The following is a 15,245-nucleotide window of genomic DNA, read 5'->3' as shown; positions in this document are numbered from 1 at the left end:
CTCCTCATTTTCCAGCTTCTGAAACCTCCAGCCGACAGCGCTTACTCTTCTCTCTCTGGCCTCGTGAATCTTCTCTTTAGCCCTTCGCCTAAGCCACGGATCTAACTCACGTCCCCACCCTCAGCATCCTGGGCTCTTTAGGACGCTGAGCAGCTTCCCTGCCCCCCGCAGCTGACAATAGCACCTCCCCTCAGTTGTGACAACCAAAAAAATGTCCCCAGGTGTTGCCAGTGTCCCCTCCTGAGGGCAGAATCGCCCCTCGTGAGAACATCTGCTCTAAGAGAGGCAAAGTGAGCAGGGGCACAGAGGCGAGGACTGACAGAGCACGTCAGAGCTCAGGACCTGAACGGGGTGCTTACAGGGTCTGGGGGCAGGCAAGGTCACGTCACACTGCAGGCATGAAGCAACGACAGGGCCTAACTTTGTTTCCCAGATAAAAATGTCCCCCTGCTTTTGGAAAGTTCGCTTTACACCACTTTGCCTTTACAAGAGACCTACGTTAGTACCTGTTTTCCGACAAATCCAAACAGGATTTTAGCTTTTTTTGAATAAAGCCAAAAAGTGAAAACAGCGTTCAGCATTTGTTCTGCAGCAGCTGCAACCGAGGCAGCGAGAGTGGCCCTGCCAAGCTCCTTTGGAACTACACTCAGCACCAAGCTGCCAGGGCTGCGAACCGCGTCTGGGGGTGTCTGCGCTTCCTCTTGATTTGTCTTGTGCGCCGTGAGCAACATGTGTCCTAACAAGGTAACTAAGTGCCTCTTCGCTTTATGCCATTTCGGCCTTGGAAGGTGTCACAGGAACGCTCTGCTTTTGGATAGCAGGGGAACCTGTATCCAGGCTCAGAGAGGCGGTGTCTATTGAGGAACACGGTATTTTGCTGCAGCAAGGGGTCACGCCCATCCTAAGTTAGCACATTCCTTTTCTTTTCTTTTTTTTTAAATTTTACTTATTTTATTTTTGGCTGCGTTGGGTCTTCGTTGCTGCGGGCGGGCTTTCTCTAGTTGCGGCGAGTGGGGGCTACTCTTCATTGCGGTGCACGGGCTTCCCATTGCGGTGGCTCCTCTTGTTGCGGATCACGGGCTCTAGGCCCGCAGGCTTCAGCAGTTGTGGCTCACAGGCTTCAGTAGTTGTGCCTCTCGGGCTCTAGAACACAGGCTCAGTAGTTGAGGTGCACCGGCTTAGTTGCTCCGCGGCATGTGGGATCTTCCCGGACCAGGGCTCGAACCCGTGTCCCCTGCATTGGCAGGTGGATTCCTAACCACTGCGCCATCAGGGAAGCCCAGCACATTCCTTTTCTGATTTGTGTGTTGGTCTCTTACAAGTTTGGTTAAGATGAGGCGGCCCCCAAGAGACGTATCCAGAGGCAGTGACCAGCTGGGACTCTGGCTCTGCAGGCCTGGGCCAGACCCTGAGCTGGGAGATGGTCTCTCCCTTGAGGCAGTGGCACCTCCCTGGGGAATCTTGACTGTGGGGAGAGCAGCTGAATGCAGTGAACAGGTCAGAACAGATGTTTATTGTAGGAGAAAACAAGATCCAGAGGCAGCAGGACAAGGAAGCACTGACAGATGCTCAGGGCATCTGGGAAGAAACGTGCGGACCAGCGCAACACCCGTCTGGGTTAAGAGAACACCGCGTGAAAAGCAAGCCCCGGGAAAGCGAGGCGAGAACAAAAGAGAACATCTACCCCAAATGTAGACCACACTTGCTTTCCACGGATTGAAGGATGTGAAAATAAAGTAAAAGTTCAACAAATTTGACTAGTTGGAAAGTTGCATTTCTAGGACTAAAAATAACAGTCGGAAACACTAGACAGGGGAAAGCGTCTGCCCCAGCACAGGCCCAAGGCGACCCGCTGTGCATAGGCGTTTATAGCCCATGGCCACCTCGGTCCCCCAGGGGAGCATGAGGAGACCAGCATCCCCAGTGCTGAAGCTCTCCAGGAAACAAACACGCAGTAACACCAAGAGGCAGGACACTAAAGGCAAACAGGACCAGAGTGCTGCGTGGGTGAGGCTGCAGGGACACAGGCCACGCGGGGCCGCAGGGAGCTCGCAGGTGTGTCGGGCGTACCTGACACCGGGGCCGCCCAGTGCCGGGATCGCTGTGGGCACTGGGGCCGGGGCGCCGGGAGCTCACCCCGAGGGACGGCTGTCCTCAGGCCTTGGAAACCCCCATCCGTGGAGTCTGCAGCGTCAGCCTCGCCCTGTGGCCGGGCCTGGATCCTGCAGGGGCTCTGGTCAAGGGGGGGACCTCTGGCTCCCGGGTTCGCTGACAGGTGGCTGGAGTTTGTGCGGAAGCAGCCAGGAGACAGTGAACTCCGAGCTCGGGGCAGGGGGCCTTGAAGGCACCGGCTGCCTCTCAGAGCACAGCCCTGACCCCAGGCAGTGGATCCCGGGTCACTCCCGCCCTGTCCCCCGCCATTTCCCTCTCTGGTCCCAACACTGCTTCCTTGGGCCTCGGAGACACCCGCTTTACCCCTCCATCTTTGCTCAGTGAAAACCCCACCCTCACCGTGACCTCTCTCTGTGCTGCTCCAGAGCAAATGCCCAAGTGCCCCAGCACCAGGGGCTTCCATTGCAAGCAGGGCGACTCGGAGCCCTGGCCTTGCCCCCAGGGCCCAGGCCAGCCCAGCGTCACTCTGCAGTGCATCTTGGTGTCTAGCTCACCAGCAGAAGAAAGGAATGATCACATCTTGGTGCCCAAAATGGGGACAGACATGAGCGGCCATTAGAAATAAAGCCCAGGTGACATGCTGGTGCCCAGAGCCTCCCCAGGGGTGCAATGGACCTGGCGAGGGCGACCTGGGCCGAAGCCCATCAGCCCCGCCTGCTCTGTGGCCCGCACCGCCAGCTTCCCTCAGAGCACAGGATCTGGCACGAAGCACCACAGACGTCACGTCCCCGGGACATCCGCAGGTGTCCCCACGTCCGTTCAAGGTCCTCTGTGCCTTCGCTCTGACGCCAGGTCATGCCGTCCCAGCGCTCTCCGTGCTGGCCCCGGCAGCGGGGAGCCTGCGCGGTGACTCAGGTGCCCTGACGTGTTTCTGCGGTCGCTGCTTTAACAGTTCTCCTGTGTTCAGCGGCGAGGGGACACCCTGAAGGGCATTTGTCGGGACAAGCTCCGAAGCCAAGGAGGTTCTGACTTGGCCGGCAGCTGCTTCCACCTGGAGCCTGTCCTACAGCTGAGGGAGGGGAGCTGAGCGCCTCAGAACCTCCAGACGGTTCCCTGCAGTTACGTGCCCTTTTCATCTCACTGCTCTCACAGGGCCTCTCAGCCGAAACACTTCCCTCCACCTCCACCTGACCCGATGGCAGGCACTGCCCGAGGGTGGAGTGTCTGCTGCCCGGCCACCTGCCCTGCGGTGACAATGCCTGCCCTGTAGTGACAGCGCCCGCCCTGCAGTGACAGCCCTCCGCGCCCCGTGTCCCCGCACGCCCCTCCTGTTGCCTAGCATGTGGACCGCAGGGGTGTCCTTTCTCACCATGGTCTTTCTCTTCCCTTCCTTCTTGATCTCTGTTCCTCCCTGGAGCTCAGGAATGTGGAAGTTTTGCTAGTTTTGAGGTTCCTTTTTATGCATATTTCATCAGGAACTTCTTGCTTTGGGGCTGATCTGCTTTCACAACCGAAAAAGGACGAGAAATACCTTTTGAATAAATAAAGAAGTGCAATTATCACCTGCTTGATAATTGGAAATTATCAACAGTTGGGAAATAGCCAACTGTGTGAATAAGGCCATGGCTCTGGGCACATGGACACGCGGACACTGGTATTTGGTGGGGATAACAGCCACGGGGGCTGGAGGAGAGCAAAGTGGGGAAGGGGGCACGGGCTGTGGCTCAACCCGTGTATCCCACCCTGGGTGGCAACAAGATTTCAAGGAAAGTGCTTCAAAACTTGGGACTTCCCTGGTGGCACAGTGGTTAAGAATCTGCCTGCCAGTACAGGGGACACGGGTTAGAGCCCTGGTCCGGGGAGATCCGCGTGAATATTAACAGTGATGGCAGAAACTCTGTACTGCTCTTGTTTTCAAACAGAATGCCGTTTAACATTTAACCTTAAGGTTTAATTTGCTATAGATTTTTTTGTTCTTTGATTTTTATTTTATATTGGCGTATAGTTGATTTACAATATTGTGTTCATTTCAGGTGTACAGCAAAGTGATTCAGTTATACATAAATATATGTGTGGGTATATATATATATATTCTTTTTCAGTTTCTTTTCCCATATAGGTCATTACAGAGTACTGAGTAGAGTTCCTTGTGCTATACAGTATGTCCTTGTCAATTATCAATTTTTATATATAGTAGTGTGTATATGTTAATTCCAACCTCCTAATTTATCCCTCCCCCCCACCTTTCCCCTTTGGTAACCGTAAGTTTGTTTCCTAAGTCTGTGAGTCTATTTTTCCTTTGTACATAAGTTCATTTGTATCATTTTTTTTTAAGATTCCACAAATAAGTGATATCGTATGATACTTGTCTTTCTCTTTCTGACTTACTTCACTTAGTATGATAACCTCTAGGTCCATCCACGTTGCTGCAAATGGCATTATTTCATTCTTTTTTTATGGCTGAGTAATAGTCCATTGTATATATATACCACATCTCCTTTACCTATTCCTCTGTCAATGGACATTTAGGTTGCTTCCATGTCTTGGCTATTGTAAATAATGCTGCAATGAATACTGGGGTGCATGTATCTTTTGAAATTATGGTTTTCTCTGGATATATGCCCAAGAGTGGGATTGCTGGATCATATGGTAGCTCTATTTTTAGTTTTTTAAGGAGCCTCCATACTGTTCTCCATAGTGGCTGCACCAATTTACATTCCCACCAACAGTGTAGGAGGGTTCCCTTTTCTCCACACCGTCTCCAGCATTAATTATTTGTAGGCTTTTTGATGATGGCCATTCTGACCAGTGTGAGGTGATACCTCAGTGTAGTTTTCATTTGCATTTCTCTAATAATTGGCAATGTTAAGCATTTTTCATCTGCTTCTTGGCCGTCTGTATGTCTTCTTTGGATAAATGGCTATTTAGGTCTTCTGTCCATTTTTTTGATTGGGTTTTTTGATATTGAGCCACATGAGCTGTTTCTATATTTTGGAGATTAATTCCTTGTCAGTTGCATCGTTTGCAAATATTTTCTCCCATTCTGTGGGTTGTCTTTTTGTTTTGTTTATGGTTTCCTTTGCTGTGCAAAAGCTTCTAAGTTTGATTAGGTCCCATTTGTTTATTCTTGTTTTTATTTTCATTACTCTAGGTGGATTCAAAAACATCTTGCTGCAGTTTATGTCAAAGAGCGTTCTGCCTATGTTTTCCTCTAAGAGTTTTAGAGTATCCGGTGTTACATTTAGGTCTTTAATCCATTTTGAGTTTATTTTTGTACATGGTGTTAGAAAATGTTCTAATTACACTCTTTTACATGTAGCTGTCCAGTTTTCCCAGAACCACTTATTGAAGAGACTGTCTTTTCTCCATTGTATGTTCTTGCCTCCTTTGCATTGATTAATTGACCATAGGTGCGTAGGTTTATCTCTAGGCTTTCTATCCTGTTCCACTGATCTATAAGTCTGTCTTTGTGCCAGTACCATACTGTTTTGAGGACTGTAGCTCTGTAGTATAGTCTGAAGTCAGGGAGCCTGATTCCTCCAGCTCTGTTTTTCTTTCTTAAGATTGTTTTAGCTATTCAGGGTCTTTTGTTTCCATACAACTTTTAAGGTTTTTTTGTTCTAGATCTGCAAAAAATGCCATTGGTAATTTGATAGGGATTGCCTTGAATTTGTAGATTGCCTTGGGGAGTATAGTCATTTTCACAACATTGATTCTTCCAATCCAAGAACATGGTATATCTTTCCATCTGTTTGTGTCATCTTTGATTTCTTTCATCAGCATCTTGTAGTTTTCGGAGTACAGGTCTTTCACCTCCTTAGGTAGGTTTATTCCTAGGTATTTTATTCTTTTTGATATGTAGGCAAGTGGGACTGTTTCCTTAATTTCTCTTTCTGATCTTTTGTTGTTATAGAAATGCAACAGATTTCTGTGTATTAATTTTTTATCGTGCAACTTTACCAAATTCATTGATTGAGTTCTAGCAGTTTTCTGGTGGCATCTTTAGGATTTTCATGTATAGTATCATGTCATCTGCAGACAGTGACAGTTTTACTTCTTCTTTTACAATTTGGATCCCTTTTATTTCTTTTTCTTCTCTGATTGCTGTGGCTAGGACTTCCAAAACTATGTTGAATAAAAGTAGCCAGCGTGGACATCCTATCTTGTTCCTGATCTTAGAGGCAATGCTTTCAGCTGCTCACCACTGAGTATGATGTTAGCTGTGGGTTTGTCATATATGGCCTCTATTATGTTGAGGTATGTTCCCTCTGTGCCCACTTTCTGGAGAGTTTTCTTTTTCTTTTTTTATCATAAATGGGTGTTAAATATTATCAAAAGCTTTTTCTGAATCTATTGAGATGACCATATGGTTTTTATTCTTCAGTTTGTTAATGTGTTGTATCACACTGATTGATTTGCGAATATTGAAAAATCCGTGCATCCCTGGGATAAATCCCACTTGATCATGGTGTATGACCCTTTTAATGTAGTGTTGGATTCGGTTTGCTAGTTATTTTGTTGAGGATTTTTGCATAATATCAGTGATATTGCCTGTAATTTTCTTTTTTAGTGATATCTTTGTCTGGTTTTGGTATCAGGGTAATGGTGGCCTCGTAGAATGAATTTGGGAGTGTTCCTTTGTCTGCAATTTATGTCGTCTATGCATCTATGAATTTATGTCATCTATGAATGCAATCTGTCTGGTTAGAGGATTCTTCAGGCTATTTCCTCGAGTTGGCTTCAGTAACTCATCTTTCTTCTATAACCCACTTCATTTGAGTTCTCACATCTCTTGGTTCGACAGTTTATCCTTCTAATCTCTGATGTATCTGCCATTATCCTCCCCTTCTCACTCCTAATAGCTCCTTTGCTCCTTCCTTCTCCCTTTCTGGATCCCACTGCCAAGGAATGTCAATTTTCATAGTCCTGTCAGAGAACCAACTTTTATTAAAAATGCTCTCCATGGGGCTTCCCTGATGGCGCAGTGGTTTAGAATCTGCCTGCTAATGCAGGGGACATGGGTTTGAGCCCTGGTCTGGGTAGATCCCACATGCCACGGAGCAACTAGGCCCGTGAGCCACAACTACTGAGCCTGCGCGTCTGGAGCCTGTGCTTCGCAACAAGAGAGGCCGCGATAGTGAAGAGGCCCGTGCACCGCGATGAAGAGTGGCCCCCACTTGCCGCAACTAGAGGAAGCCCTCGCACAGAAACGAAGACCCAACACAGCCAAAAATAAATATAATAAATAAATAAATAAAAGATTACTATTAAAAAAAATGCTCTCCATGGTATCCATTCCCATTAGTTGTATTAATTTCTATAATTTATTTCCTCCGTTCTACTTTGAGTTTATTCTGTTGGCCTTTTTTCACTTTTAAAGTTGTATGCTTAGCTTGTTGATTTTCAGCTCTTCTGCTGGTCACATAAGGCTACAAATTTCCGTTTGGCTTTAGTTGCACCAGAAGTTCTGGCAAGTTGTATTTTCATTATCATCCAGGTTTAAGTATTTTATAACTTTCATTACATTTTTTCTTCTCTCTTTTAAAAAATTTATTTTTTTTGGCTGTGTTGGGTCTTCGTTGCTGTGTGCGGGCTTTCTCTAGCTGCGGTGAGCGGGGGCTACTCTTTGTTGCAGTGCGCGGGCTTCTCATTGCGGTGGCTTCTCTTGTTGCAGAGCACAGGTGGCTTCAGTAGTTGTGGCGTGTGGGCTCAGTAGTTGTGGCTCATGGGCTCTAGAACGCAGGTTCAGCAGTTGTGGTGCACGGACTTAACTGCTCCGTGGCATGTGGGATCTTCCTGGACCAGGGCTCGAACCCGTGTCCCCTGCATTGGCAGGCGGATTCTTAACCACTGCGCCACCAGGGAAGCCCATGTTTTTCTTCTTTGACTCAGGCTACTTAGAAGGTTTTCTTTTTCGGGAATTTGAGTTTCATTTGAAGAGCAATAGCAAAAAAAAAAAAAACAAAAACAAAAACAAACAAAAAAACCCCATCAAAATAGATTTATCTGAAAGATTTGGGTTCAGTGCTTGGTGGTGATGTGGTTTTATAATGGTTAACTCAGAAGAAATGGGAAATGAGCCTGTCTGTCTGCGCCAAAATGACAGGAGGCAAAAAAGACGGTGGACTGATTTTAGTTTGATTGTGTGATTTATTTTCTCATGTCTCTCTTGTTTTCCTGGTTGATTTCATTCTCTTGAGAGAGGGACTGACGGTTGTCTGCTTGCACAGCCACCTCTCATGCCTGTCCCCTCACTAAGGACACTAACACGTGACCAGAGCTGACAGTGGCTGAACTGGGGGTCAGCACGACACTGAGGTCACACACAGTCACTGACCAGGTTGAGCACTGTCAGTGCCTCCGAGTCACCTCTGAGGAACCATAGGCACAAGGAGGTGAAGGACGGGCCCAAGGTCCCACATCTCCAAGGCACGAGGGTCGAGTCAGTAACCCCTGGCTTGAGAGACTACGCTCTTTGCCACCTGCTTCCTCTCTAGAAGACACCAGATTAGAATGCTTCTTCTATCAAATTGGCGAGATTAAGACCCATCTGCTGTCTGTGCACTGCTGGGGCACTTATGCAGCACAACCTGGGGGAAGGTATTTGCCAGAATGATCTCCCTGTCAGCTCATTTCTGGCAACTGGTCCTGTTGGCCCTAAATGTGGAAAAGATGTTTACTGCATTGTTTATAATGACCTAAACTGGAAACAGCCTACGTGCCTTTGTTGGGAGACAGCTAAGTCAGCTTTTAATTTAATGGGTCATCATGCAGCCACAAAACATGCTTCCCATTGGTATTAACGTGGAAACATAATAACATAGAAAACGGTAATTTTTCTATAGTACATAGGATGTGTTGTAATTTATGGTACATTTATACTATATTTTATATATAACAATATATCCATCATGGTATATTATAAACCATAATAAATAAAAACCAAACCAAACCGAAGCAGATGCAGACACCCCTGGAACGTGTCACATACCCTTCATCTGGGACCGGCCAAATCCAGCCCACTGTCTGCTTCTGTAAGTAAAGCCTTATTGGCCGTTTCTGTGCCGTGACTGCTATTGCATGTCATGGCTGAGCTGAGTTGTGGCAGAGACCTTACGGCTACAAAGCCAAGAACAGTTATTATCTGTCCCTTAACAGAAATGTTTGTCAACCTGCCAATCTGCATTGTTGTTATTGCTTCTGTGCTCAGCCTTTGAGAGCAAACTGCAGATGTCATGACCCTGTGGCCCTTAAGACCTCAGCATGCATCTTTCATGACAAGGACGTTGTCTGGGATGGCTGCAGGCCATCAAACCAGGGAGCTTTGACACTGATGTGCCCCCCCTCCCCTGTGGACAGTCTAGACTCAACGTTTGCCAAATGTCCCAGTGACCTCCTTTATAGCAACCTTTCCCCACCCAGGATCACAGGTGTGTTTTCCCTAAGCCAGACCCTGGCACCTGTTTGAACAACTTTGCCTCATCACATCTCCAGTTCCGGGGCTGTGAGAGCAGGATCACAGGTCACACCTGGGGCCTGCCTGTCGGGGGAGGAGGAGGGCCTGCCGAGCTGTGAAGCGGAGGTGCCAGCTCAGGCAGAGCTGTTATAACGTCGTAGCTTTTAGAAAGAACAAGAGTAAGAATCTTAACCTGGAGGGATGTTTCCACTGGGAGCACTCTCTCCTGTCTCCTGATGGAGGAGCCCCCAGGACCAAGGCCATTATTAGCTTTCTGGGTCCAAAGAGCTGAAAATGTAGGTATCAACATTTTCCTGATAAAAAGCCCTATTACTTCCCGGATGACAGTCACCTCGCCCCTCTTATACTGTGCTGAAATTCTGGGACAAACCACACCCCCGCCCAGGAGAACATGCAGGCCCATCCAGACCACTCTTGGAGGGAAGCCAAGGGCAGGCACAGCATGTGGATGTGAAGGGGGTAGGATGGAACCCGGGGGCCAAGCACAGAGAAGTGGAACTAACCTGAACGGAGAGCTGGCCCTGGGGGGCAGGCCCACCGTCTCGCGTCTGAAAGGCCGCACGGCAGGCAAAGGCTGCATCCAAGCTGCCGTCAACATCCCGGGGCCCCACATGGCCAGGGCAGGAAGCTCCCACAGTGGCAGCATTTAGTGTCCTGAGTGGTCCACCTGTTAAGTCAGGCTGCTCAGCTGGGGTGATGGCTGATGTGGGAGGACACACAGAGAGCCCAGTTCCTGGGAGCAGGGGCCAAGTTCAAGGAATGGTTCTCCAGAGAGGAGGGAAGGCAGAGGACAAAGCACAGCACCACCACCACAGCCAGCCAAGGCGACAGTGGGGTCCCCAGTGCTCACTGCGGAAGCACTGCCATCCAGCTCAGGGCCACAGGCCTCCTGCCAGGCTGCACGGAGGTGGACTTGGGACCCAGTGGGCCAAGGATCTGCAGCTCAGTCTTCAAAGGAGCCGGTGGGAGGGCCGAAGCCAGCATGGGAGTCACAGGCGGAGGCGGCAGTGGGAGGTGCTGGCCGTGCTCGGGTCTGAAGCCTGTTCCCTGGACAGCAGTTTGTACACTTGCCTCCCTGGTGCCACAGCTGTGAGGAGCTGCCTTGTTATCATGATGTCTTGCCCCGGAGATTCTCTAGACCAGAAAGGTCTCCGGCCACACTGGTGTTTGCTGACCTGGCTGGGGCGGTTTTGCTGGTGACGGCAGGACCCCAGCCCGATCAGATGCCAGGGGAGGAGGACCCCCAGGCAGGCCTGCCAGGACAGTTCTCGCGGGCACAAAGCTCCGAGTCTGGATGGCTTCCCCACGCTCAGTGCTTCTTCCGTGGGTGACGTTTCCGATGGCGAATAAGACATGAGCTGTAGGCAAAGGTTTTCCCACATTCCTTACATTCGTACGGCTTCTCTCCAGTGTGGGTTTTCTGATGTTTTAGGAGATTCGAACCGCAGTTAAAGGCTTTGCTGCACTCACTGCATTTAAAGGGCTTTTCTCCGGTGTGAATCCTCCGGTGCTTGGTCACGTCGGAGCTGTGCCTGAATGTCTTCCCGCACTGCGCACACTGGAACGGCTTCTCTCCAGTGTGGACTCTCTGGTGGCGAACGTGATCCGTCTTGTGCTTAAAGACGCGCCCACATTCGCTGCATTCGTAGGGCTTCTTCCTCTGGAAGGGGGTGAACACAGGAACCCCCTCAAAGTCATCTTTAAACGAAGCATTGAAGGCCTCAAACATGTGTTCCTCATCCTCACGACTCAGGCTGGGTTCCTTACTGTGCTTTTTGGCTAAAGTGGATCTCTGGTTTGGCTTCTTTTTCCTAGATGCTTTATCTTCCTTGGGAGAGTCCTTCTGCAAACGTACTTCTTCCTCTGGGGTCTGTGCCTTCTTTTTTTTGCCTGTGGGCTTTTCCATCCTTCTTGTCCCCAGGAGAGAGGAAGGACCACTGGAAGCCAGCAAGGGCCAAGGAGAACGACCAGCAGCAAAGTTCTCCAGCCTTACGAATTTCCTTGTAACTCCACTTCTTCAGAAAGGTCTTGCTTTAGACACAACACTGTATTTTCCCAAGCTGGTAACTGCAGCTCTGGAACAGAAACTCTGCAACAAAGAGAAGAGCACCAACAACCCTTCTGAGGCTGGAGAGAAACAAGACCATGAACATTACATTAAACGAGTGTTTGGGAGGAACACAGCCGTGAGGTCTTTGAGCGCTGAGTTATGAAGGGACAGATGGGCAGGGAAGGGGTGGGGGAGGCATGGGAACACGGCCCCCTTCCCTTCCCTGCTCACGTATCCCACCTGGACATCTAACGAGTCTCAGGCTGGACATGACCAAACAGAGCACTTATTTCCCAGAAACCCACCCCCGCCAACCTCACTGTTCCCAGTTTTCCTCATCTCAGTAGATGGCATCGTCGTTTACTCAGTTGCTAACCAAGGAATTCTTTTTTTTTAAAATTAATTAATTAATTAATTAATTAATTTTTGGCTGCGTTGGGTCTTCGTTGCTGTGTGCGGGCTTTCTCTACTCGTGGCGAGCGGGGGCTACTCTTCGTTGTGGTGCATGGGCTTCTCGCTGAAGTGGCTTCTCTTGTTGCGGAGCACGGGCTCTAAGTGCGTGGGCTTCAGTAGTTGTGGAATGCGGGCTCAGTAGTTGTGGCGCACCGGCTTCGTTGCTCTGCGGCACGTGGGATCTTCCCGGACCAGGGCTCGAACCTGTGTCCCCTGCATTGGCAGGCAGATTCTTAATCACTGCGCCACCAGGGAAGTCCCAACCAAGGAATTCTTATTCCTCTGCCAGGGGCTGGTGTCTCCACACCTGCGTCCAGTAGGACTCATGTGTACCATGGACCAACGACTGCCGCATGGTCCCCAAATTGGAGTTTTCCCCGCCCTTTACTTCCTCCTTCTCCACTTCTTGTATTTGGGACCAGACAACGTGCTTTTGGAGTTACAGGCTGTGGGAGCCACATGTGACCCTCATGGAAGGTACCTCCCATCACCTGGAGCCTGGATTCTGAGCTGGATGAAACTTGCTCCCACCCTGACGCTGGCCCTCCCTTGGGTCCATCCTCCACAGAGCAGCCAGTGAACCCCCATCACATCTCTGCCCAAATCCCCACTGGCTCCCCTCACACTGCTGCCCCTGTGCTTCCCCACTCCCCCAGCCATCCTTAGGTTTGCCACACATTCCTTCCTGCCTCAGCGCCTGGCTGCTCCTAGAAACAGGTCCTGAGAGGAGGTGTTGGTGGTGCTGGCCCCTCACTCATTCAGAGCTCTGCTCTGAGGGCCCTTCTCAGGCAGTCCTCCCTGACCCCACTCGCTGGTTCCCTTACCCGGCTCCCATTCTCCTTGTGGCACTTAACTGGAGCCAACTCATCCACTGAAGGCCAAAACCCCAGGGAAGCATCAACTACGATCTTGCTTGCATTGTCTAAAAAAATCTGACATTCTCTGTCTCTAATCCCATCTAAAAGAATCCCAATTTCACCACGAATTCAAACAGGAATCAGGTGGTCCCAGTGATAGGTCAGGTCCAGGTGCTTGTAGAAGCATCACCAGCATGGCTCATGTTTCATTGGTTAAGAACCTTCATCTATTTCTTTTTCGTATTATTTCTGAGCTTCGTTGACCTGCCTCTTTCCTCAGCGCTAACTAGTGCAATTCCAGGATAAAGCCTTGACAAACTTCAGGCTCTTTAACCGCTAGCAAAAGAAATGCTCCTCAAGATTAGGAGAAAGCGCTTTCCAGAGAAAGCAGATCGTGTTCTGAGTCCCCAAATCATCCCTGAGAAGACCTCCCACGGCCTGTGCTGGTTACCCGATCTACTGGGAGGTCCATATCCTGACAGGCTGTCTCACCCTAAAATGTGGTGCTCTGGGTGATAATGTTCCAAGTGACATACGTTTTGAGGTACAAATGCTTTGAATTCCATTTAAGTTAAAGGGGGTACTTGGGCTTTCATCCACTCTCCCATGCATAGAGGCAACGCATAAAATGACTGGACAGGTTTCCCAACTTGACAAGAGTTTGAGAGTCTGGTTTCTTCTAAATGCAAATGTTTAGATACACCTGACTCGGTTTCAGGTAAACGTCCTTCTCTGAAGGCTCTGTTGGAGGGAGCTTCTGGGAGGAGGCTGCTCTCAGCATCAGGTGAGAGCCAGAACTGAGGGCGACGGAAGGCCACCTAGGCTGAGCGAAGCATGCACAAATACGGGAGCATCTCTGCTGGGGAGGTAGGCGGAACCAGGGCAGAGGCTCACGGCCCCAGTCAGCCAGGCTGGAGTTTGAGCTCAGGTGTAGTGTTAGTAAGAAACAGATGAAAACCAAGAACCAACAGGAAAGTGCCATCAACCCTCTAGCCCACGGCTCTCCAGGGAAGGTGTAAACTCAGCTTGGCTCTGTGCTGACCCACTTGATGGGGAGGGGTGGTCCTCGAACCCACTGAGCCTGATAACTGCCGGCTGTGCTCCAAGAACTGTTCCCCCACCAGGACTCCTGTCACTCCACGTGTGGCTTGTCATTGATGCGGCAGTCTCCCGATGAGGCGAGGGCTCTTCAGGGCAAGGATCGTGTCTTTTTCATCCTTGAATCCCTAGTTACTTGGCTGTAGCCTGCACATACTGCTGCTCAGGAAACATTCTAGATAATCGTCTTGTCTGCCTAACTCAAGCTGGCAGGTGCTTAATGGCAGAGACTGGACGTACTCACTTCTCTAAATCCTGTGCACACCAAGGAATAAAATACTTAATTATTAAAAGCGGCGTAGACCTGAGGTCATTGTCTTGGTCTTTTCATTTCACAGGCCTGTAGGCCTGGTGACTGCTACAGCCACGCAGAAAACTCAATCCACCTTGCCAGAGCAGACGAGAACCCTGGCCTAAAGGCCGGGGTGCTGGTACCTGCTGTGCGACTTCAGTGTAGCTCCTTCACTCTCTGTGCCAGGCCTCTTGTAACGTGAAGCTTTGGGTATCCCCCTGCAGCAGGACACTCCGTGGTAACCTCACTTGTCCTCAGAAGCCGGGGTCTCAGGGAGAGACTGGATTACTAGTGGTGGGAGATCCAAGGGCAAATATGCACCCAAGCAGTCTGTGGGCCCCGGGCCCGCCTGTGGGCCCGCAGCGGTGTCGAAGCCGAGGAGAGGGCGCCTGACAGAGCCTCGCCGGCCTTGGGCCCGGGGACTCCACCTCGATCCGCACGGAGCTGGTCTTCGAGCCTCGCCCTCCTCCCCGCGGCGCCCAGGAGCCGAGAGAGGAGTGCCGTTGCTCTGGGCGGGGGGCCCACGCGACGCCAGAGGGACCCAGTGAATTCCTGCATGGAGGTTGGGGCGGGCGCGCCCCTCGCAGCGTTCCCGGGCCGGGAGGGACGCCTCGTCGCCGAGCCCCGCCGCAGCCCAGCTACCCAGTGCCGGGAAGCTGCACAGTCGAGCAACCCCGCCCATGCGCCGGCCGGAAGGGCCCGCCTCTGGGCCCGCCCCTTCCTGCGTCGCTCTAGGAGGCGAGGGCTCGGGCCTCTCTGTGGTGCTCCCGGGAGGGCTCCGCCCCTCAGCTGGTTTCCCATTTCAGGCGATCCCCGCTGGCCTGCCCGCCTGCTCGCCTTCGGTGCCCGCAGGAAGAGCCCGCTCCCAGCCGGCCGTTTCCGGTGCCGCTCTAGTTGGCGAGGCCC

At 50.6% G+C, this 15,245-nt stretch overlaps 1 protein-coding gene across 1 annotated transcript; it reads right to left on the bottom strand.

Moving 5' to 3' along the window:
• Positions 1–1,490: 1,490 nt before the first annotated feature.
• Positions 1,491–15,185, bottom strand: ZFP41 (ZFP41 zinc finger protein). The gene is made up of 2 exons (XM_082433459.1): positions 10,093–15,185; positions 1,491–3,643 (listed from the first exon to the last, which is right to left on the bottom strand). The coding sequence occupies exon 1, from the start codon at positions 11,493–11,495 to the stop codon at positions 10,899–10,901; it is 597 nt and encodes a 198-aa protein (XP_082289585.1). The 5' UTR covers positions 11,496–15,185; the 3' UTR covers positions 1,491–3,643; positions 10,093–10,898.
• Positions 15,186–15,245: the final 60 nt, after the last annotated feature.

This window comes from Balaenoptera physalus (assembly GCF_965194825.1).
Source record: "Balaenoptera physalus genome assembly, chromosome: 17".
Lineage (NCBI taxonomy): Eukaryota > Metazoa > Chordata > Mammalia > Artiodactyla > Balaenopteridae > Balaenoptera > Balaenoptera physalus.
Note: the sequence above shows the minus strand (reverse complement) of the source record. Positions and strands in the feature narration are given on the sequence as shown.